The 25,260-nt window shown below is 33.9% G+C and overlaps 3 protein-coding genes and 1 long non-coding RNA gene across 4 annotated transcripts; 3 read left to right on the top strand and 1 right to left on the bottom strand.

The window, feature by feature from the left end:
• The first annotated feature begins 334 nt into the window (after positions 1-334).
• On the top strand, positions 335-2,269 carry LOC122578768 (pentatricopeptide repeat-containing protein At4g32450, mitochondrial-like). The gene has a single exon (XM_043750799.1). The coding sequence runs from the start codon at positions 464-466 to the stop codon at positions 2,102-2,104; it is 1,641 nt and encodes a 546-aa protein (XP_043606734.1). The 5' UTR covers positions 335-463; the 3' UTR covers positions 2,105-2,269.
• A 3,243-nt stretch (positions 2,270-5,512) lies between these two features.
• LOC122580436 lies at positions 5,513-10,108 on the top strand. Its single transcript, XR_006320793.1, has 3 exons — positions 5,513-6,055; positions 6,732-6,811; positions 9,521-10,108. It is a non-coding gene; the product is annotated as an uncharacterized LOC122580436 (long non-coding RNA).
• Positions 10,109-18,401: 8,293 nt separating this feature from the next.
• On the top strand, positions 18,402-19,363 carry LOC122579205 (phytosulfokines 3). The gene is made up of 2 exons (XM_043751320.1): positions 18,402-18,627; positions 18,758-19,363. Exons 1-2 carry the CDS (start codon positions 18,511-18,513, stop codon positions 18,866-18,868), a joined length of 228 nt encoding a protein of 75 aa, XP_043607255.1. The 5' UTR covers positions 18,402-18,510; the 3' UTR covers positions 18,869-19,363.
• A 3,574-nt stretch (positions 19,364-22,937) lies between these two features.
• On the bottom strand, positions 22,938-24,567 carry LOC122578570 (protein PHLOEM PROTEIN 2-LIKE A10-like). Its single transcript, XM_043750551.1, has one exon. It carries the CDS (start codon positions 24,310-24,312, stop codon positions 23,158-23,160), a length of 1,155 nt encoding a protein of 384 aa, XP_043606486.1. The 5' UTR covers positions 24,313-24,567; the 3' UTR covers positions 22,938-23,157.
• Between the last annotated feature and the right edge of the window lie 693 nt (positions 24,568-25,260).

Raw genomic sequence — 25,260 nt, 5'->3', positions numbered from 1 at the left:
AAGTTACAGTCGAATTACTTATCTCATTATTACTCAATCACCTTGTTTTGGGAACCCGAAATCAATAGCAATTATGCTTTATACTCTTACAGGTTTCACAGGACGATCTGGGATGTTTTATCACCGAAATCAAATCATGTTTATTCCAACAAATAGTACTAGAAACATAGCATTTTATAAATATTGTAGGGGTTGACATGACTAGCCTTGAACATAGCTCTTAATCGTGTAAAATTGAAAATTTACGCGTAAGTTTTCCTAATTTCAATTAGTAGGGACTAAATATGTACTAGTTGCAAAAATACCACATACACAAAATATGTAATTCACCATTTTTATCCCGACCTTCACTGCTATTCCTCTTTCGCCGCCGCAAAAAACCACCAACGGACCACCGTGGTTATACACACATATTTTCACTATACATATACATACATATAAATTCATTTAATCAAATATTGTCATGTCTCAAATAGCAAGAACAAAGGTGAAATCCCTCAATCAGTTATTATATTATAATAATAATAAGGTATCATCTTGTTATTTCATTAAACCCCATTCTTCATTTCTACTTAATTATAATAATAATTATTATAATTATCACACTAATTCTTCTGCAGCAGCACTTAACACTAGTGACACCTTTGCCCCTTATAATGATACTAATTATAATAATAATAATATTAGTAATAATCATTTTGCTTATCAAAACCCTAATTTAGTCAATTATAATAATAATAATAATAATAATAATAATAATAATATTTATAATAATACTAATTTTAATGGGATGTATCAAGAAACACAAGGGAATTATAATATGAGTAGTGGGGGTGTTTCAAGTAATGAAATTTATAATGGGAATGTGAATTCGGATGAGGCGGGGCGGGTACGTGTGACAATCGAGGAGTTCGATGCGTTATGCAAAGAGCGGAAATCGAAGGAGGCGATTGAAATGTTGTGGTTACTTGAGGAAAAGGGCGTTTTGATTGATGCAGATAGGTGTTTCGTGTTGATGAATGCGTGCGGAGAGGGACAGGCACTTGAAGAATGTAAACGGGTTCATGAGTTTGTTGAGAGGATGACGAAGTTGGGGGCGATGAATGGTGGGAGTGCTCTTGTTTGGAATAAGGTTTTGGAAATGTACTGGAAATGTGGGTCGATGGAGGATGCGTATAAGGTGTTTGATAAAATGCCGGAGAGGAATTTGACTAGTTGGGATACTATGATAACGTGGTTGGGTAAAAACGGATATGGTGAAGAGGCGATTGATATGTTTACCGAGTTTAAAAAGGTGGGGTTGAAGCCGGATGGTGAGATGTTTTTTAGTGTGTTTAGTGCTTGTAGTGTTGTGGGAGATATGAAGGAGGGGTTATTGCATCTCGAGTCGATGAGTAAGGATTACGGAATTGTTCCTACTGCAGATCATTATAAGAGTGTTGTGGATATGTTTGGGAGTGCAGGTTATTTTAGTGAAGCGTTGGAGTTTATTGAAAAGATGCCCATGGAGCCGAGTGTGGAAATTTGGGAAACTTTGATGAAACAATGTAGGGCTCATGGGGATACAGAACTTGGAGACCGTTGTGCTGAGTTTATCGAGCTTTTAGATCCTTCTCATTTGGATGAACAATCAAAGGCGGGACTTATACCGGTTAACCCTGCAGATATTGCTAAAGAAAAAGAAAAGAAGAGGTTGTCAGGGCTTAATCCTCTAGAGATTAAAACGAAAGTTTATGAGTATAGAGCCGGAGATACTTCTCACCCTGATCACCTGAAGTTGTATAGCCAACTTAGATGTTTAAGACAACCTATGAAAGAGGCGGGGTATGTTCCTGAGACTAAATTTGTACTCCATGACGTAGACCATGAGAGTAAAGAGGAAGCGCTTCTATCACATAGTGAAAGACTTGCTTTATCTCAAGCCCTTTTGACCAGCCCAGCACGTGCACCCATTCGGATAATAAAAAATCTTCGTGTCTGTGGTGATTGTCATAATGCACTAAAGATTATTTCTAAGCTTGTCGGAAGACTAATTATTGCAAGGGATGCCAAGAGGTTCCATCACTTTGAAAACGGAGCGTGTTCTTGTCGGGACTATTGGTGATAATTTTACCTTTGACATTCAGTTAGTTTTTGTTAATCGTAGTGAGCATTATGGAATTTTAGTTATTTATATGTATGTGCTGATAATGGAAGTATTATGTGGTGTTATGCCTTGACATTTTTCTCAATGTTTTCTGTCCAATATTAGTTGTATATAATTTTCATATTACAAGGCCTCCCAGCATCATACTTTTCTGTTGTTTCTATAGCAACATTAATAACAAAGTAGACAATGGTTGTGGTTGAGGTTGGATGAAATGTGGACTTCTTTCTTAGTTAGATACTTAGATGTGGTTAAAACTTAAAACTGAAAAGCTTACTACATATATGACATGATAGTTTGTCTAGTAATAGCATCGTTTATATCATATTATCTCAAGACATAAAGATTTTGTATCTACTTTGTACATTATAGCTTGATTCCTGATACGATGTATTAGGTTTATATAAAAGGTTGTAGACTTTTTAAATCTAATTGACTGCAGGTGGCATCCTATTATAATCATTGTATAAACCGTTGAAAACACTACTTTCAAAGGGGATATATTATGCGATACTATCTCAGATATTAGACTTATGATGTAAACAAAAAAAAAAAAAAACAGTGGCATTGTTAACAGGCAGGTTGAGGAATCTTATTCGTGATTGCTCTGAATCTAGATTTTTCACTCCGGGATGCAGAAAGTGAGAAACTATATTAGATCAGTTAACGGCATAGGAAAAAGGATCACCAAAGAGCTGGACCATCTGGTGAGTCTCCTGAACTTGTCAAGCATACTAATTAGGTAGTTGTAGTTGTATATAGAGGTGTTTCCTTTTAGCTTATGGTGCCCTGGGGGGTGGGGGAAAAGGGGTAGTTTTTTTACAAGGCATGTAAGGTTGGGCAGTTCCGTATAATTCATGGTTTTTATCACTTATATGTGTGTCCCATTTGATAATAAAAATTGTTATTTCAGTTCTAGGAATAAAATAATTTAGGAGGTTTTATGCTTAAAAAGTACATTTTCGATAACTTTCAACCGGTTTCGGTTCCCTCTTAAGACAATGTTTTTTTTCTTCTTTTGCTTATAACCATAACCGGGAGCTGTCTCAGATGCTATCTGTCCATTGGTTTAACTTACTATGGAAGTATAGATATCATTGCTGGAACATACAAAGAGGTTGAAGCCCAATATGCTGACTCATTATTTGATAGCAAAAGCTGTAAGTTCGCAACTTTCGTTTGTCTTCTGTATAGAAATTTGGTAGTAAGAGCTTTTGATCAGTAATCTGATTCAACACTTGCCTTGGTCTCATGTGTCCATAACCCAAGAAGATATTATGAAAACCTGCTTCTATGACAATAATTGATTTGTCTCAAACCGTTGTTATGTAATATGTTGGCAACCAATTGGTTGATCATGTATTCGACACAAAATGTTGGCAACACTTTGTTCATGTCTTTAGTGATCATACATCCAATCTTATAAATCGCTACATATGTTATAATTGTTTGAACCCGACAATAAATGATTGAGTGGATCACAAAATAACTCTATATAGCTTGATTGTTATCACTGTAACTAAAGCCATGTATGTAATGTGTGCTGGGAAACACAAGACTCAAAGAATATCTATGGTTAAGTTTTGACAGATAGTTTTGGAAAAAGTAATTTTGGTCTGAGTTGTTGGATTAGTAGTCATCACTCATCCATAAGTAAATACGAATATGTTTCCCGCAAGTATTGTTATATTCGTAAATGTTCTTTTGTCAGTGTATCAGATTGGAAAGCCGTTTCTTTAAAGTTTCCGAACTTGTTTTGCATCCCTTTTCATATGCATTTTGTATTGGACTCGATTTATTTGATTTGATCCTGCAACTTGTTTCCTGTAATCTGCTTGTATGCATAGGCAATTTAGTGAATTTATATGCAGATCTGAGATAGTTTTATTATATGCGATTATATAAGTGCCTTAACTAGAAGAGAAAAATGCTCTTGTGATATATCACATGTGGTTAATCCGTCTTTGTTCCATTTCACATTCTTATAACTAGAGTTGACAGACAACATACAAGGCAGGAAACATTTTTTTAATGAAGTAGCATACATGAAACCATGCAAAACAAACTTGTGCACCGCACTCAAAATTTACCTATTTTTGAAATATAGTTATTTTTGAAGTGAATGCATGTCATGATCTTCTTCATTGAGGACTTTGTCCATTAATATTCAATTGATGTCAGAGGTGTTATTTTCAACCCATCTAAATATGAATGGGCTGATGCTGGCTGATAAGCTAAATTAGTGAAATAAAAAAGAGTTAGCTTAAAAGGAAACATGTCAAATGGGACGGAAATTACCTAAAGTTCTTTTTAACCTGCAATACTATCTTATTGAAATATTACTTTATCATCATTAGAATAATGTATATTTCGTAATCATATCTAACACACCAAATATAATAAAAGTTTCAATAAGTTGAGCAAATAGTGTTTCAGGTTAATTCACCATGACCTATTTACCCATATTAACGTTGACTAGATTTGACTCGTTACCCGAGCCACCCTTTTGTCACCTCTAACATATACAGTAACTTCTGTTTTTGGATATTAATGCAGCTATATGTTAAGTTGCTTCATCTTGTTGATCGATTAGGTCTAACATTGATCACAATCAACCCATTTATGTGTTAATTGGGCTAAACTTCCCACATCTAGTTTGTATTTACTTAGTAATGTTCATCTTTGTTGGGATGTTCAGTTACTAATCATTAATTATGTGAGTGGGTATGGCAGTCTATTAGACGAGTATGTGAGTAAGTACTATATAAGGAAATAAGGATGTAGGACCCGATATAGCGACCCCTACTTATAACATGCTTGCACACGTGGAAAATCTCACAACCTAAAAAATACATAAAAGTGAACAGAGAAAGTAGGATCGCCCAAGTTTCGGTTTGTTCTGTTTTAGGAAAACTATATTATTACAATAATAATCTAATTTGGTTGAATGAAGGGATTGGAGATTGCAAGCATTTGATTACACATAGCAGTTATACTTTTACCTTTCTGAAGGCATGTCCGGGTCTAGAGTTCTCTTAATACTGATACCTTGTGTAGGTTTTAGAACTCAGGTAACAAACAAGTTCTTTTGCAGCATTTGGGATCTCGTAATTACCTACAGCTCATTATGTATCAAGTCCAAGCCATGCTGTAGTAGAATGTTAGCGGTGGCAAAATGGTCCATGCGGGGTGACTTTGTCAAGGGTCCATGCGTTTAATAGGCCAAAGACATTTCCAGTATATTAATGGGCCTCGTTTAAAGACACTCCAGTATCTCATACAGCCTGGTTACCTGGTTACTTTCTGTATCTGCTCAAAGCATCTAACTATTCTTGAAATTTTATCATCTTTTGAAATGAAGATATCAAAAGCAGAGCTAAGATATAAAGATGTTCCTTACTAAGTTACTAAAGCATCTTAAACTGGGATCTATCTGCATCACAATATAGAAATAAGTTACCATTCGCAGATAATCGACTAGTTCCCCAAAATTGGGGAACCAGTTGCACCAGAAACTGTTAGACCCAAAGGGATATTCAGTACAATTATTGTTCAATTATCAATGATTGGTACAACCGAGGGAAAAGTTGGAAATTCTGTTGAAGGAGTCAGTCATAATTAACATAGGTTGGGAACTGCATGGTTATTAATATAAACTGCAGAAAAATGCACTCTTGGATCATCCAATAGATTGAAGTTGAACCCTAGAGGAATCAAGTCTTATTTGGGATGGAAGTGGTCAAATGGCATCAATTGGGACATCAAAGCTACAATGGGAGGATGAGTTGGCCTATTAACTTATTCTTTTCACGATCAATGATGGGGAGGCCCTTTCAAAGGAACATGTCAAAAAAAATCTCAAGCTTGTTGCACAAGGCAATTTTGGCGGCAATTACAACAAAAAAGCATGTGAGTGGTCAACGACCTCGTTTTTTCTTGCTGGCTAAATTGCATGTACAAAGAATCCATCTCTATTTTTGGGAACAAACCTTAACATAAGAGTTGGCAATTGGGCGGGTCAGTCGGGTTACATAACATATCAACAACGAACGAGTAGTGTTTTGGTACCGGTTGGGTTGACCCACTACAATTTCTGCCTGATTCTTTATATACAGTTGCTTCCAATGTGACTGCGAAAACCACATTATCTCAATCTACTTACTTTTATGTACCTAATTAGTTCAGTAGGTTCTATTCACTAAAACTGGATGCGACTGTTGACCCGTTTACTTTGAGCTGATTTTTTCCTTCCATTTTTCCCATATGACCATTTAAGATCAGCCATGACTTGTCTAAATTTCCACCTCTGTTTCAAATCAATGGCTAGAAGGTTATAATTTAAATAATGGGTAACCAGGTCAGTCTCTGATATAAACTTGTAAGTTGGGCCCTTAATTGTTGGCTTTGAAAGTTTTTCCTTGGACTAAAGCGTTTAGGTGAATGTATGTTTCCTTTTACATGCACTTGGTCTTCTTTTTTTTTTCGTGATCAAACTGATTTGGGATATTCCAACAATAACAATTAACATGATGCTGTTCAACCTAATGCCAAAATTGCTAAAATTCTTTTAGTTTTATGAATACAGGATTACGAATCTGGTATCAGGATCCGGACATGGCGGTTGTTCCTGTTAAGAAGAAATCCCAGCAGAACCGCAGGGAGAAGGTAACCTCTCAAAATTCTTGGCAAAATAATTTTTCTTTTTTCAAATGGTACGTGTGCACTTTTGGTGGCAAAACGGGCTGGACAAGTGATGCATCTAATATTTTGTCTGTCAACTTTCATAATAATACCAAACTTTTATATTCCAGATGTTTTTTTTTAAGTCCAGAAGGCAACCAAAATACATCCATTTTACATACAGATTATACCAAATAGAAAAAATGAGAGAAAAAAATCTAGGTAAAGCCGCGATACATGAATTGAGTTCAAACTTCAAACAGTTCAATGCTCCAACGGCTCCAATGAAAACAACCGTTCATGTCTCTGTTCTTAAGCCAAAGTAAACTCAGCCTTTGAATCAAATCCTCATCTCTAATTCCATCAGCCTCATTATCATTCGCCAATCGGAGCCTATACTGCTAGTTCCATATGTTCCAAATTACAATATAACACACTCCCTGAAAGCGCTTATCAGCATCCTTAATAGCAGGACCGATTTTATATCCACTAAGAATGTCAATCAAAGAAGTAGGACTCGAAAAACTTAACTTCCACCACTATAAATTTTATACCAAACACCAAGGATTCTAGTGCAGTCCAACAAGCTGTGACCCATGGTTTCAGGACCCAGTCCTCAAAAATCACATTGGCTTGAATCGGTAGGAACCCCCTACGGCAAATTGAACTTCTATGTGAGCTTCCAACCTAGCACACCCTTTGATGACATTCGACCAAACCGTTGCCTTGTTTAGCCATTGACCGAAATGAGAAAGTCCTCCATCAGGTCCATAAATACCATGTATTACTTTCCTCCAAAATGTATTACTTTGCACATGAAACCTCCACGCCCATTAACCTATAAGAGCCGAATATTTAACTTCAAGTGATCCAATTCCTAGAGACCTAGACGGCTAGACCACCTTTTGACTTGCAAGTTATAAGCTTAGATCATCTGACACAAACTAATTCAAGGTAGTTATATACATATGATTGTAAATCTATTGTCAAAAGAAACATCCATTTTTGGATTAACATTTAATCACGTCAAGAACTACTTATAGTATGTTTGACCCATTTATTAAAATGAGGTTCTAATTCTTCTGACACTAATTTAGGGATGAGCATAGAAACCGAAAACCGGCCCGAGGGCGAACATTCTTGTTCTTGCTCCCCCATATATTTCGTTATTTTCGGTTTTGGTTCAGTCCGATTCACCCCTGGAAAGATTTGGGCCAACTGTAAAAGACCAGAATATGTGTTGTTATTTTGGGTTTCTGAAAATTCCATACAGTTCATTAGTCCTTCCTTATCTGCTACATAGTACCTTTCATAATATTGTTTGACTGTACAAATCAAGGAAAGCTACTCTAACTTTGTCACAGGGGACTTGAAATGGGTCATGAAAAAGAGTTCTTTTGGTGTGAAATTGGCGAAGTTTTTGAGCACTAATAACCAAAACTGATCCACCCCTTCTGACCGAACCAAACCTAGTTTAGACCAAGCCCGATCCAGCCTTCAATGGGCCGTTGTTTGAACTGAGGCCATCCCTACTTCCCAGTTTGACCCGTGAGTGTTAAATTTAATCCAAAATCAACCTGTTTTCACATACGCGGGTTGAAGCTGCCACCAATTGTTATCCCCTTCTCTGCTGTTAAAAAAAAAAAGTTTAGGCCTTGGCTAGCCAGGTTGGACAGCAAGGACACACAGAGGATTATTTTTCTTAATCCCCTTCCACTGTAATGCTGCCTTGCTGGTGAGCCATTGACTAACACTGGTGGCACAACAAATCTGACCATAGAGTTGATCTACTTAATCCATTTTTGGACGAACCACATTTCTGTCAATAGTACCCTTTCCGAGTATGACAATTGTATCGAGTCAAACTTAGCCCACTAGCTTAATTGGACCACCCTTAGCCCACTAGTTTAGTTTCTGTATTATCTTGTTAATTTTACAGTACGGCTCCTAGTCAAAAGCTTCTCTTTCTCAAACTTGCTTTCCTAGTCCCACATTAAACAATATATCAAAAAGAGTTTGTTCTCTTAACTCTCAAAGAAGCCTATCTAAACACGGATAATGATAAAACTGTTTACATCTTCACATAACTCATACCTTACTAATGACAGGATTGGGTAACATTGAGTTGAGTTTGTTATCAGATATAGTAATCAGTAAATTTATTAGCTTATAGATCGCTTTTTAGGTGACGCTGGTTGATATTCCTAACCTTTTTCATTTTCATGGTCATTTCCTATATAGCTAAGAAAATGAAATTTTCATATGTTCTGTTAAGCTCGTGTTCATCTAGAGATGAAATTTGCTTTACCCGACGCTTTTTAATGATAAGACAGAAAGCCTGGACACAATTCTATGAATTGATGTTTATGATGCATATTCACTTGTAACTTATATAGTGTGTTATCTGACATACAATCACATGCCAAATGTATTTGAAATTATGATTGAATATGTTAGAGTGTAGCAAATTTTGATTTGTCTGCACTACCTTTCTACTTTTCCTTGTCATCTACAAGTATCAATCGTTTTTTCCTTTGATGTTAGATTAGGTCACTTAAAAGGCTTAATCAAATTTTGTTACATGTGAAAAGTATAATTAATCATCGGGGACATTTGTTATTCTTAGGGCCAAGTTGATATTTCTTCTATTTGGACAAAATCATGTATAAAATATATCAAAATTCTATTGTTCAGTTACAAGTTGTTGGGGTCAGTCTCCTCTTCCTAGAGCATTAGATCTGCCAAACGACTGATCTAAGACCAAGCGGCTTCGATATCAATCACTTCAACAAAGGGAGACAGCTCATTTCCATCAAAACTTTGAGGAAAGTTTATACAAGATATTGCATAAGGAAATATAAGTTTCAAATTCATTTAAAGTAGTTGGGTCTGCAATATGAAATGTCACTTTTTGAGACGAGATTGGTTATGAATCATAACTTATGATGTATCAATTTTTAAGATCGTTTTAGGTCAAAGTAGGACCGATCCAAACATGTACACATACAATATTGTTACACTTCCCTTCAAGGCAAGGCAAATGATTTAATGAAGTATGATATGTTTCATCTACGATCACAAAAATTGTATAATATATACCGATCGCGACATCAAAAACGTATTCCTGTTCAGGAAGTTTTGAGGGACGTGGTGTGGGTATGCATCATTTGTCATGTGATCATGTTTTGTTCGATTGAGAAGTTCAGAATCAAGTTTGTTACACGTCTTATGTATGTATATTGACAGATGATAAAGAGAAATCGGTTAGGTGTTCATGTACAATGTATTGCTTGCTTTTTATTACAACTTCAATTATAGCTTTGCTTGGACCTACATTGGGAATTATTTGTTACATTTTTTATTTAACACGTGGTTTTAATGTTTAGGAATTGTGATTTGATATTCTTTGTCAAAATGTCCAAGAATGGTTATAAAGGATAAAGATAAAAGATATTAACTCAACTTCTTTTTGTTTCAATTGGTTAGAGCTAGTGAGTATTGACACATATATTTTACTCCGTATGAAATTTTTGATTGGCAAATAAGAAAATATTACATTATGCTTTCAAACACTGTAATTTTACATTAACTTGTCTTCGATTAGATCATCTCATCCTGATATTGGCACGTTGCCTTTAGGGAAATCGGTATGGACCCCGTTAAGGACTGGAGGAGGAGTTAAGCACACATTTAGGCTTTTTCCAATAACTCAGTTTGTCCAGACACACCGGCCACATTAGGAAAACGGTCAAACACAATGAGTAAGTACATTGAACCTAGTTTGCTTTTACACCATCATACTGAATATCGCACACGGACCCCATTCCACATTTCCACCCCCCATTCTTCGCCGCGCTCCCAATCGCGCCCGGCTCGTGCGTCAGGTGACTCGGACTTGCTAGGGACCGCTGCGCTCAAGTCAAACACACCACGTCGGTCTTAGGAGAGGGTACCTGCCAAGGCCATTGTGCCATCAATGAAGGAAAGGAGCTTGGTCACCACAGGAAAGAAGAGAAAAAGTTAGGGTTAAATGCAATTTTTAATATATATTATAAGTGATAAAAAGGTGTGACAATACAGAGGTGCACGAATACAAAAGGCTCTTATCTCACTAAATTTATTCTGAATCTAAAGCCGTATTTTGAATAAGGGACCCATGATATATGCAATCTTTCAATTGAGAATCGACAACGCCTCCTTACTTAGTGAAGCCCAACCATTTTTCCCAAAGTTTGGTCCTACAAATAGCTTTCAAGATTTGGGGACATGTATCATGCTCGATGAACCTCCAAAGTCAAAAAGATTAAAAGGAAAGGCTAGCTACATTATACACAAAGTTGCGATTCGGTGATATAATGATATATTTCCAAAATGGATCCAATATATCCATTAAGTAATTGCCGCATGAAATTGACATTGACATTAATTACTACTAGCACGTTACCCGCGCAATGCGGCGGTGGTCGTGATAATGCCGTTGTAGTGGGGGGCCGAGTGTTGGTGGTGGAGACGGCGTCGAGTGGTGTGGATAATTGATGTAAATGGTTAATGGAAATATATTAAAGAATAAAGGATTGGTAGGGTAAATTAATCATTAATGTTATGGGGTAGTGTATGTTGAAATATTTTAAAGTGTACTAAGTGAAAATATTACATATTTTTAACACTTCCATAAATAAAATGAGCTATTTCTTTTATAATATAGTATAGAGATATGTTTTTCTTATTAGATTTAACTTTGTAGCATGTCACATTTCACATTTCTAATTCTTAGTTTTATAGTCGAGTTTTTAGATTTATTTATTAATATTTTTCTAAAGACGAAATTCTTAGAATTTATGTAACAATACAACATGAACAGAAAATACTCAACTGATTTCTTAATTAGTTAATTAATGTAAAAGGAAATAGCTCTCAGATAGCGTTGATTAATTTGTGTTGACTAAATGTTAAAAAAAAATAAAATAAAAATTGTGTTGACTAATACAATATTCCAACTAATAAATATTTAATATAAGTGTTAACTACTAAAATGGTTTGCACGACATTGCTGGTTTCATACCTAATGTTTCTTAATTACTTAAATAGTACTTAATGTTTAGTTATTAATTTTTTTTTTTTTTTTTTTCAAAAGATGAATTCCGCTTTAAGCCAATGTCTTAGAAACTGGTATTTTAGTCATACTGGTGTGGAAAAAATTCTGGTAGTATCGGTATTACCAGAAATACCGGCCAATACGACTATTTTTAATTTGTTTTTTTTTTCATTTATGAAATTTTTCCAAAACTTGTTACAATTTAACAAAAATAGTCAAAATACACTTATAATCCAATAAAAAATAATACCAAATAGGTTTTTCATAACAAAATATAAGTTTAATGTTCACAAATAACCAAAAATAGCAACAAAGTATCATAATAATAATTTTATAAAATAATCAAATTTCCTTTTTTGAAATTATTGGGAATACCGTAACGGTAATACTAGAAATATCCAGGAATACCAGAAATATCGGCCGGTATTTACCGGTATTAAAAACATTGTTTTAAGCTCGTGTCGCAGTAAATACTGACCAGTATTTTTGGTAATCCTGTAATATTCCGGTATTACCATTGCGGTATTTCCGGTATTTTCGAAAAGAAAATTTTAATTTTTTAAAAATTTTTTCTTTGATACTTTATTCCTATTTTTGGTTATTTGTGAACTTTAAACTTATATTTTGTTGTGAAAAACCTATTTGGTATTATTTTTGAGTGGATTATATGTATATTTTGACTATTTTCGTTAAATTGTAACAAGTTTTGAAAAAAATTTTATGAAAGAAAAATAAAACAAATTAAAAATAGTCGTACCGACTGGTATTTCTGGTAATACCGATAATACCATAAACTAAAATACCAGTTTTTAAAACATTGGCTTAAAGCGGAATTCACTTTTCAAATAAAAAAAATATAAAAAATTAATAACTAAACATCAGGTACCATTTAAGTAATTAGAAAACATTAGGTATGAAACCAGCAATATCGTGTAAACGTTAGGTACCATTTAAGTAATTAAGAAACGCGATATTACATCTTTACCCCTCACGTGCAAGTCACATTTGGGGGGGGGGGTTGACGGTCACGTGACGGCGTTAGCCTCCAGTATGGTCCGGGTGGAGATCTGCATACGTTGGAAAGGTATGAAACCAGTAATATGGCGCAAACATATTATGTACGTCAACGTAATTTCGAAATGAAAGATATGAAACCAGTAATATGATCAACGTAATTTCGAAAGGAAAGGTATGAAACCAGTAATATGATCAACGTAATTTCGAAAAGAAAGGTATCAAACCAGTAATATGGCGCAAACATTATGTACCATTTTAGTAATTAACTCTTAATATAATAAACAATGTTGACCAGTTTGTTAAATTCCATAACATTCTAGTCGAGTCAGGTGTATGGCACGTCATACCTTACATATGATCCGAGCTTTGACCCTTCATGAAAAAGAATTTGGTTCAATAATTATGTAACTCATTCCATCCTTGTACGTCTAAAGTTAATTACCTCAAATGATCATTCTTATATATCTAAAAAGTTACTAGTAGTAAAAACCTATAAAATTTTGTAAGTCAATACATGTAGTGTTTATCACCTATTAGACTTATGTCCGCGCAATACAACGGCAGTGGGATAGTGATGGTGATGGCGGAGGTGGTGGTGGTGACGGTGGTGGGGGCGGCAGCGAGGACGGTGAGGGGACAACGATGGTGGTGAATGTAAAAATAATTTATATTAAATGTGGTATTGTAGTTATTCTAAGTATTGAAGAATCTATATGTAAATTATTTCATTAAGAGTATTATAGGTATATTAGATGAAGATGTTTAAATTAGTGAATAAAGAAAAAAGGTATTTTTGGTTTTTCAAAAGCAGAAAGTTTAAGAAAAAAAGAGGTGATTTGTTTTATTAGATAGTATAGATAACTTAGAACTTGATAAATGATATAGTGAATTTTCAATTTTTTTATGACAGCAGAAACTTTCGAAAACTTGCAAGATAATTTGAATCATAATAACACTTCTAAATTACCTTAGTCGGTACGTTGAACACTTTTCAACGAATCATTACATTTTTTTAATAAACAACCGCTCAAAATAAGAAAAAAAAAAACTTACTAAGATTTGATCAAGAAAGTCATTAGTGCACTGATTAATTGTATGTTCCGTATATAAAACAAATCTCATGATCGACGATCTATAGATATGCAAGAACTACTTTTTAGAATGGTGAAGATTCACAACCATTATACACCTTAATACAACTTAACTTGATATATATATATGGGGATGGTAATATAAAGCTGTCGGGTATCTAAGCTTAGGTGTGAAACACTCACATACTAATTTTTTAAACCATAAATATCATGAGGGCCTAAACATTTATTCATTAAACAATAAATAATAAAATATTGGTATGTGAGGGGTTCCACACCCAAGCTTAGATGTCAGACAACCTTATATTCCCTTTTCCCATATATATATATATATATGTTATATATATATAGGACCCTTATTTTGAGAACCCATTTTTTTGTAAGAACCGTGATATCTCCTAAAGTTTATATCACATGTGAAACGTTATAAAAATATATGTTGTTAGAGAAATTTTTTTTCAAAACCTTATATATAGTCGTTTGTCAGATGTGAACAGATTATGTGTACAAATTTATTCACAAGTTTACAAAAGGCTACTTTGAATGTTTTTACAAAAAGTTTCTTCTACAACATACATTTTTATATCATTTCACATGTGAATAAACAAAAAAAATATGTGAACAAATATATAATTTAAGAATTCTTATGATTTTAACAAAAAAAAAATTGGTTCTCAAAATAAAAAAACTCTATATATATATATACATATACTTTTTTTAAAAGACCAAAGAAAATATGCTCAACACATGCATAGGATTATAAACATGACTAATCCATGTTACATAAGTGCACATTGGATCACACTAATTTTAGTTTATCATCTCTACTATTGATCTTGTCTTATGAAGTGATATTGTTTAAACGACAAACATATAATATATATATATATATATATATATTATATGATAGGCCCCAATCAAAACTGAATAAAAATAACAAAAAGATAAATGTTATACTTGGAATGAGAACAACCACAAAATTTCTTAACAATAATTGTATACCTTTCATTAACCTTTGCATTAAGATTTAATACTAAAGTTACAATAACCTACTAAGACTAGTAACCACGTGAAGGGATTTCCTCAAGCAATGGAAAAGCTAGAAACTTTTGAGTGGGGGTTAGGATTTAAATTTTTTTTTCTTAACGCTATTTTTCAGGTAATATGTTCAGGTCAGTGATTCGATTCGGGTCGGGTAAAAAATTAGATACTATTACTATAAAAAAAAGTTTCAATCACGGCAAAACTAAACATTTGTCCAAGACAAATAAACATTAAGAAGGAGACAAACGGTTGGTACCTGGTTCGATTCACTGAAGAAATTAGTGTTCAGTCTTTCGACCTTTAAGAACCTTGAATTCAGTGGGCTAAAATTAATTAAGTAATGAGTTTTAGTTTGGGCTAAGTAATTTTGTTGGCTTATGTAAAATGTAATGGATCAATTTTATTGCTTAGTATATAAAAAAAATTTCACAATTAAGATGGGGGGTCGAAACCGAATATATCAAAAATTTTCTACACGAAAACAATATACCCCCTACATCCTAAAAAAATTTCGGGGGTCGGGCGACCCTCCCGGCCCCTATGTAGCTACGCCCTTGATTGATTTCTCAATTTGAGTCAAGTTGGGGAAATCTTGACTCTTGAATGAAAATTAAGGGTTAAGATTCAAGTATCATCTTCGAATCTTGGCCCTTGATTTTTATCTAAGGATTAAAATTACCTTAACATGTTAGAAATAACTTGAGAGAATCTCCTCACATTAACCACTTATGTTGAGTAATTGTCATACAAATAAATAGCAACTAAATAATATAAAGTTTATGAGCTAAAACAAACTAAATTTAGTGGAGAATTCATGCATGAGTATACGTGTGTGAGAAAAGTACTTTGTGCTTATGATGTTCAAAGGAGGAGAGTTTAAATTGAAGTTCTGGGATGTTGTCTTCAAGCATTTATTGAAGATTTACCCAATTAAGTTTTCAACGATTGCCACTAAACTAAACTTTCGGCTATTAGGTCGTAGCCCATTCTGATTTGTCAATTGCCGTGGTTCAAATGCAACCCAAGTTTTTGACAAAATGCTAAACAACCAAAATTGCACCATTGTGGATTTGGAAAGGTAAGACTCTTGGTTAATTTGTGTCAAACCGTTATATTTTGAAGGTAATTATTGTTGTTATAAATATTACTTTCAACAATTCGACCGCTGTTATTTTTTGAAATGACTATTTTCATTAATCAAACAAAGAATGTACAACAATCTAGAAATGCAAGTACATAATATGAGTTTACATAAAACTAAAATTCCAATTCTTCCATTCTAACCATATTTTTGAGCATGATTTAGATCCAAAAAACCCCAAGACATTGAAACACCCGTTAAGCAATATCTCTAGTCAGCTTAATTATAGGCATAAATTCCCATCTAAGTCCCTAGTAGAAATGGCATAAATCGATGGAAAATTGCACCAAACCCCAATCTTATACCAAATCACTAATGCTAGATTACACGATGCTAATAGGTTATCAATGGACTCGTAGCATACCGGGCAAAAATTACATTTGCATTATAAAAAAAAGTCATTTATTCACACTTACTTATAAAAAGTGTGAAGACTTTTCTTAATTTATTCACACTTAAAAATGTTTAAAAAGTATTTATATTTAAAAGTGTAAATTTTTTTGAAAAATCATAACTTTTTCACACTTATATATGTGTTAAAAAAAAATTAACACTTCCAAGTGTGTAAAACTATATCAATTGTTCACACTTAGAAATGTAAAATTTGGATAATTAAAATGGGTCGGATGGAGTATTAGTATAAGTATGTAAAATTTCCAGCGCAACAACAAATTAAAGATATGGTGACGACCTAGTGGTAAAAGTTTGGTCTTCAAGGATGAAATATAGAGGTCTTAAGTTTTAAAACCAAAGAGCAAAAAACTATACCCCTCAACCCTCTTACGGTCAAGACTCTGAGGCCTGAGCTACTGGATTAGCCAGCCAAACGGTGACCTTTCGACGATGAGCCACTATCACTTCGTAGAGAGTACTTAGAGTGATTATGTTAGTTAGCCACCTTAAATAAAATTTTAAAGTTTATATAGCTTTACTTTTTTAAACAAAAAACGACAGCTTTTTTTGCAAAAATAAAAGAAAACCACAAAGCTAAGTTGAGAAGCACTCAACCAATTAAGTGATAAAAGTTTAGATCACATATAAAGAGACAATCTTTAATCCATTCATCTTTCGAAAGTTTATACTCGTATGTTTTTTTGCTCGTATAAATTACCAGAAAAACTAAATATACTGACAATCGGATCAAATTAAATAGCTCGTTATTTCGTTGGATTCCTGGATAAAAAAAAAAAAAATTGTACTGGTTGCAGCTATTACAATTGACATATATTTTTCTAAATTGAAGCTCGTGGGAAGAAATTGTACAAATTTATTAGTGCTGAACTGCTGACCTTTTTGAAGGGGGGCTTACTTAATCCTATTGGCCTTTAAGGGATGGGCTTGCATCATAAATGGGTGTAAAGGAAGTTCACACTTTCATATTTAGCTGGGCCCGATATCTTTCTTTTGACTAAATATCTATGATTAATGTTTAATTGTTTATAGAATTCTTATTTGACCATTTAATGTAGGCAATAATCGATTCACCTCAACCGATCCCAAAAAATTGGGTTTGGGTTGTGGAATTTTGACATGTTAACCCATCAACCTAATTTTGGGCCGGGTTTGGACTGACTATTTGGGTTAACAAGTCGATCAACCCGAAATTACTTTAAAGTTATATAATTTTTTTTTTCTTCATAAGTTGACCCGTCAACTCATTTGACTCGCCAACTAAAAAACCTATTTAACCTGAAATTAACTCGTACGTCAACCCAACGACCTATTTGACTCACCAACCCATGTTTTTTTGTTCATTCTTTTTGTCAGATTAAGCTTAAATGAATAAACATAAACAAGTAAAAACTTGTCGCTTAAAATCTACATGCTATGATTTTATATTTCTAGTTCAAAGCAAAAGTTTAATTGAGTTTAATTAGTTTCTAGAAAATCCTAATTAAACTCATTTTACTATCTATATAAGAAACTTCGAATCGAAATGACTCAAATATTGATCAGTGTAAGCCAAATATAATGTAAATGACCAAATGACATATCGAGTGGCTTTCTTTAATGTCGACCTTTCTATTGGATGGCCATTTGTGATTTCTTTCAAACTTTAATTGCTTTATGAAACCAATTTTACAAAGTCAAAATATGCCCCTTTGAAGAATTATGTGGCATAGAATTGTTTGATTCGACTCTAGTATAGGTTTGGGCTTCCTAGATATACTATATATATAAGTGTACGTATTCTAAGGAATCATATCATATCCTTTGAAACTTATAACAAATTCTTTAGGTCTCCTATAAATTCACATACATTCTTTCTAACTGCCATATATTTACCTCACCTACAATGTCAAGAGCTACCACCATCTTCCTTATATTGTCCCTCCTTCTCCTCTCCTCCACCATCTCGTCTGCACGTCCAGAGCCTACTACTAATAACGTGGCGACAAAAGCACCAAACACCGTAAGCGCCTAGCCAACTCGATCTTCTTTATTAATAAGAACCATATATATCAAGTTAATTAACAAATTTCATCATCATATCAATTATTTAAATTATGCATGCTAAACTTTGTGTTTTATGTTATTTGTAGGGTGTTGAGATTGAAGAAGGGTGTGAAGGAATTGGTGAACAAGAGTGCTTAATGAGAAGGACCCTTGTTGCTCATCTTGATTATATTTACACTCAAAAGAAAAATCCTTGAAATTAAAGTAACTCATCATATGTATTGTCTGGTTGTATTCATGTAGATTATGCATGTATAAATGTTTTTAAGGCTATTAGTTTGGAAAGGTATCTAACTACGTCAAAAAAAACTTTAACAGGTATCCACTTTTAAAAATGTCTAAATTGAGATATAACCTATGGTAAAGCTTTAATCTGGGTTTTTTGATACCCATATTAGAGATTTTATATTATCCACATTAAAGTTTTTTATGGTTGTATAATATCTACACTAAAACTTTTTTGGTTGTTATGTCATCTATATTAGATCTTTTTGTTAGTTTATATCATATCATAAACGTTTTTAGAGGATGGATACCTGCAAAAACTTTTTCGGGATAGTTATATGCCTTTCCAAGTCAATAGCCCATGTTTTTTACGCATTTATTTTGTTTAAGAGTAAGGGAGATTTTCATCTATCATTTAAAAGCGTGTAAATAGTATATATTGATTTGAGTTTGGCATGCTTTTTCAACTCGTTGTTGTTATTGTTATTGTTATTGTTATTTACAATGTATATACAAGTCTTCACACTATACCTGACAATCACAACCCGTATCATTAGAATTGTGTAAGTTTTGGCAAATAGTTTTTCACAAATCAGAAAGAAACACATGCAAAGAAAAAGAAAATTTAAATTGGGCGACCCGCATTGAACAGCACCCGTTTGACCCGCTTCCCTAAATTGACCCGCATAGACCTCCACCTGTTTGGACCCGGACCTGTTTTGACCCGTTACCCAAACCCGCCCGACCCGCCCATTTTGCCAGGCCTAGTTCACACATAATCCTTTCGTTCCTATCAGGGAATACGTATTTTGAGAAGTTAAAAAGTGTTTAATTAAGTGAATTTAAACTAGCTAGCTACATATGCTAACAAAGTTTATATATATATATATATACTCGGTATTACGTAGGCATTTTGTCTAGCTAGCACTTGGTTTGGCAGGTCTTAAGGTCTAGAACCTAGCTTGTTACGCCATGTTATGCATCATGTATTATGTTTGTCCATATAAGGATATATATGAACAGAAAATATAGGACCATTTGGTAGTAGAGTAATTGATGATTGAGAAAGAAACGTTGAATAGAACCAAGTAAAGGTAGTTGGCAGTTGAATAAGTTTGTTGGTTAATTTGTTGTATTTATCATACGTTTGTAAGATGTAAATCTTAGTAAACCTTATGTCTAAGAACAAACATAAACATGTTTTTTTATCAAATCTGTATATATTTATTTTCGTTAAACACTTGATCGAAGAACCAGCGTACGTAGTACACTCTAAATTTCATTTGTAGTACACTCTTAAATCTCATTTGTAGTACACTTAGTTACACTCTAAAATTTGGGATGTTTAGAAATTAAGTGATCGAAGTTCAAGAAAGAAGACAATGGGATGGATAAGATGATATTTATTGTTTAATTCATATTACATTTAGCAAACCCAGGCAACCTGCAGATGCATATATATATATCAATCCACTGTACCAGCACATAATAAATACATGCATATACAGGTATCTATGTCAAATCTAATCGATGTGTGGTTTCCTTCACGCCAAGCTTCACACCTCAACATGTATCACGAGTCAATAGATCGATGAATGCTAATTAAGCTTTTTCATCTTTGACCATGATCTTATGATGTTTTAAATTAAATTTGAACCCAAAGGGATAGGGATTAATTCTATGGTTCTTTAATAATGTCAAACAAGTATATATTCTTGAATGTGATTTTATTTTTTTTTTTGTGACATTCAACCTTTTTAAATGCCTTTTGCTAATTATTCTGGCCACTACTTCAACATAATAGTATGTGGTTTATGTTGACCTAATTATCCTCTTCAATTTACCTAATAATAAAACAATGCCTTGCATTATTCTTTTGAGTGGCCGGTTGCTATCAAAACAATTTTGTATAGATCATAATAGATATAACCGTTTAGAAAATCTTTCGAACCTAAATTAGATTAATTTTAATTTGTTATAATGATGACAACAGAAAGCTAGCTTAATGAGGTATAACTAAGCCACAAATAAATGAACAAGAAGCTAGCTAGTCTTCCCAATAAATCATGATGTTGTGACAAACTAATTGATATCCCTTTGGAAAACATAACAACCTCGATAACTAATTAAAACACTCAGGTTTTTTCCCTTTAAACCACAAGCTGAAACAGAATATATCTTGTTCGAGAATATGTTGTACTATATACGGAACTCTGACTACCAAATCTTTAAAACAGTACAACTTTTATGGTTTAGGCCCAAGTGAGGAAAACTGGAGGAGTTTTTTTTTTTTTTTTAATTTCTTTGTGGAGTTCTAAAATCGCATGAGTAAAACTATAGGGTTTTGCTAAAATGACTATAACTTGGACTACAAGATTTCCGATTTACGGACTAGTCAAAATGGACTTCACAAAGATTGAAACAAGGAGATGTGCAGAATTTTGTGGCAAGGCCTCGTATCCAAAACGCTGCATTTTATGAGTTTTTGTTTTTGAACGGTCATTTGAGTAACGACATGAGAAAACATCTCTCCATACAAGGGTAAGGCTTTTGCCAACATTACTTTTTCCCATAAGATTCAAGATATCGGCAATCATTTGAGAGGAAAAACCTCAGATCCAAAGAGTCAAATCCAATAAATGTGGATAAAAACTTGGGATGCATCAACCAATTGGACTGGAGCTTTATGTTTTGATTCATGTTTATTGGACTTTGTTAATGGCTAGTTTTTGGTCCGTTTGTAGTTTTAGGCCCATTTGAAGTTTTAGTTCTATTTTACTAAGGCTGCTCATCATTTTCTAGACAACCAATTCTAACTGACAATTGCATAATGGATGTTTACTATTGGCCTATACTTTGCTGGCACAACTTCATTATCCATAATCGTAACTAGGTTCACCAACACTTCTATCCTTCATTACATCTTAAGGGATTATATTATCTACCAAGACTTGGGTGTTTGTAGTTTAAGAGGACTAGAGGTAGTCAGGTAGATGTTTCAACTAATTTAGGAGTAGACGATTGATTTAGTGGATCAGTAAATAATTATGAAAATCTCAAGGAAAGTTATAGATTTCTGGCAGATTCAGCCATACCCAAACTGTTTAGACTTTCGACCCATGCTAAACATTTACACCCTTCCATTTCGTCACCTCAGTATTTAAGCTTTAAGTGGTGTCAGATCTAATATTTTGATTTGTGTGCATCTATTCGAGTATAACCGAGTCAGCCATGAGTCGACATTAACTTCATGCGACCTATCCATGGGAACATGGTGGTAATAAGGATGAGTTAGGCGTATTTATTATTTTTCGACGTAAATGTTAATTGTCCATCCAAACTCCATTTCAGAGGCTAGCAGATTTGATTCTAACAATTATGTCAATTCAAAAAGATTCGTTCTCATCACTAGCACCTTTTTGTACTTAGCAATTTACATCATTCACTACTTTGATGCAGGTTTGTTATTGGATTAAAGACGCTTTCCATTTAGTGCCACAGGTTCCCCTTTGTGGTTGTGTGCGTTGTCTTGATGGGCAAATCCGTATGAGCATTTTCATACAGCATTTGTTAAGTTACATCAGGATCATCTGCAACAGATGTTTCAGATTCTATGGCTTTCTATCCTTCTCCAGCTTGAACAAGAGGATTTTCCAGATTTGTGGGTAGCCATTAAAAAGCAGTGACATTTGTGAAATGTGGGCATCGTATATCAGATTACTTTTTGGTGGTTCAGAGATATTTAAGCATCCAATTCATAAATACAAACAAGATTTGTGCAGCAAGGTTATGTATATATTGAATAATTGCAAGTATTACATGCGTTGACTTCTACAGTTCTACACACATGTTTAAGCATAAAAAATCATTAATCTTTTCTTTGGCCAAAACGATTTTTTCAAATCATGTCCTATCATGAAGGCAGGTATATATAGACATAAAGTATATCGACGTTGTTACGCGTATACAGCATCTCTACAAAACTACATGCATATGTTCAAGTATGCATATACATATTGCGTATGTACACACACAAAGAAGTCGAGGGATGAAATTTCATAGATTATAATCAATGTCTCTGTAATCTGATACAAAGATACAAGCCCTGGTCTAATAAAAGCTATATCGCGAAAAAACAACTACAACAGAGACAATCAGACAATGAAGACTCTAAAGAGTTCATTTTTTTCAATTAACAAAATATATACACACATTTGTATCGTATTATATGAATTCAGGCTAAAAGATTTTTGTTGCACGCTTATGCTGAAACAAAACTCCATGGACTGCTTAATACGTGTAACCATACAGACAGACATACAGTCATGACAGTAAAAGATTTTGTACTCACGTACCTATAAACTTCACGCCCTTTGTCAATCGCCTCTTCGTGAACCACATCAACCTTTTTCTTCATACCCGTGGATAACTGGTCCAAGAAAAAATCCAAGAAAGATCTTACAGTTGCAAATGTCACCCGTCCAGTTACATCAAGAACAAGCCTTCTGTTACTAGGGACTGCTAAGGTCGATGAAATCCTGCTCACAATCCCATTGCTCTGGTTTTTCTTCAAATTCTTTCCACTCAACATCACTTCTTTTCCATTAGAATTCGTCATAACTTGATGAGAAGTTTTAACAAGTGTTTCTATAGCACCATTGCAAAAAGTAGTCAACAACTCCGTTACTTTATCTTCATGTTTAGGATTTGTCAAACCTTCTAAGATCTGATCATACGGGTTAACATCCATCGTCTTATCAAGATAAACCGTCACCAACGTACTCACAAACTGCTGAATACAATCCCCAATTAGTCTCTTACATCTCTCTTCCGCTATCACATCAACCCACTTTTGCACCGAACTCTCTGAACTCGTCGAACCACCATCAACAACCTCCCTACCCATATAAACCGCCATAACCAAATTCTTAGCAAAACTCCCAACAACAACAGAAACAAAACCCGACCCAGCTGGTGAAAACACCTTCTCCAAAACCTTATCAGTCAAACCGACCCCATTATCCCCTTTTCTCGGCCCAACCCTATTATAACCCTTCAAAATCCCGACAGTCAAAGCTCGAGTAACGCTAACTATACTGTCACAAACCTCATCAGACCTACTAATTTTCGACAACTGTTTCAAACTATTCGGAATTTCATCAGAATCAGACTGTATAAACTCTTTCAAATCCTTAGAAACAATACTAATTGTCTCTGCAGAATCACCCAACAATTCTGCAATCGAAACTAAAGCGCCTAAAACCCGAACCAATCTTTCCCTCTTTTTAACAACAGAAGGCAAATTATAAACCCTAATAGCACCATAAGTTGAAAACCCTAAAGCTGTTAATATAATTATCCATTTTTTTCTCTTTTGACCATAATCCAAGCTTTTTTTAACAATACCCAGATCCATAAATCTACTAAATTTCAACAATTTTGATTAAAAATTAAGTCTTTGACTTAACAGCTAAAGAATTCAAGAATCTTGGAAATAAGACCTAAAGTATGAATCTTTATTTGTAGACTTGGGATATAGATACAGATAAAGGCGTATGTATAGGTTTGGGAGGAATTTACGAACCTCGAGAGACAGTGCGCAGAATATTTGCGTCGTCGAGTTTTAGTGTGAAGGGAAGACCAGACCAACCAACCAACGTTTTCGACCGTATCTCTCTCGATCCAATCCACTAGTAAATATATATCTGTCTTTATATTTGGTTGAGTTTTGCTTTAACCGCCTATGGTTTTATGATATTACACATTAGGCCCTTTAAGTATTTACTACTAATATGTTTTCTATTTTTTTTTTAAACGACAAATTTGGCTCAACAAAACAAATTGTTTCTCTGTATACAAGGAACTTTCATTGGACTTCCATCTTAGAACCCAACTTTGATTCCGGGGGATACATATTCTGGGGAAACCCCACTCTACAGTCTTCGAAACATAAGCTCACGTCAAGATTTGAACTCGGAAGTTTTAAGTCTTTCCCACAAATACTAATCTATTTATTGATAGTTGGTATAAACATGTTATATGATCAAAAGATTTAGATGGCAGGGAAACCTTAATCGGGCATTAAAAGACATTTATTGTTACTGGACGAATCATTGTTATCAAAAGAAAAGTTTTGAACATTTTGTTTAGGAATTTTTGGTTTTTCTTTTCATTTATTTCATGTTATTACACAAGAATATGAAGATTCAAAGCACGATCCTTCATTAAGTATTTAAGATGTTAAAATATGTGTTTAGTTGTTAGTATTCGTTGCGGGTTGTTTTTGAATTGCCGTAAACAATATTTAGCATAATACTCCTAGTTTGTGTGTAAAAATTTCAAGTTTAGTGAGTCAAGCTCATCT

The sequence above is a fragment of the Erigeron canadensis genome, chromosome 8 (assembly GCF_010389155.1).
Source record: "Erigeron canadensis isolate Cc75 chromosome 8, C_canadensis_v1, whole genome shotgun sequence".
NCBI classification, from domain to species: Eukaryota; Viridiplantae; Streptophyta; class Magnoliopsida; order Asterales; family Asteraceae; genus Erigeron; species Erigeron canadensis.
Note: the sequence above shows the minus strand (reverse complement) of the source record. Positions and strands in the feature narration are given on the sequence as shown.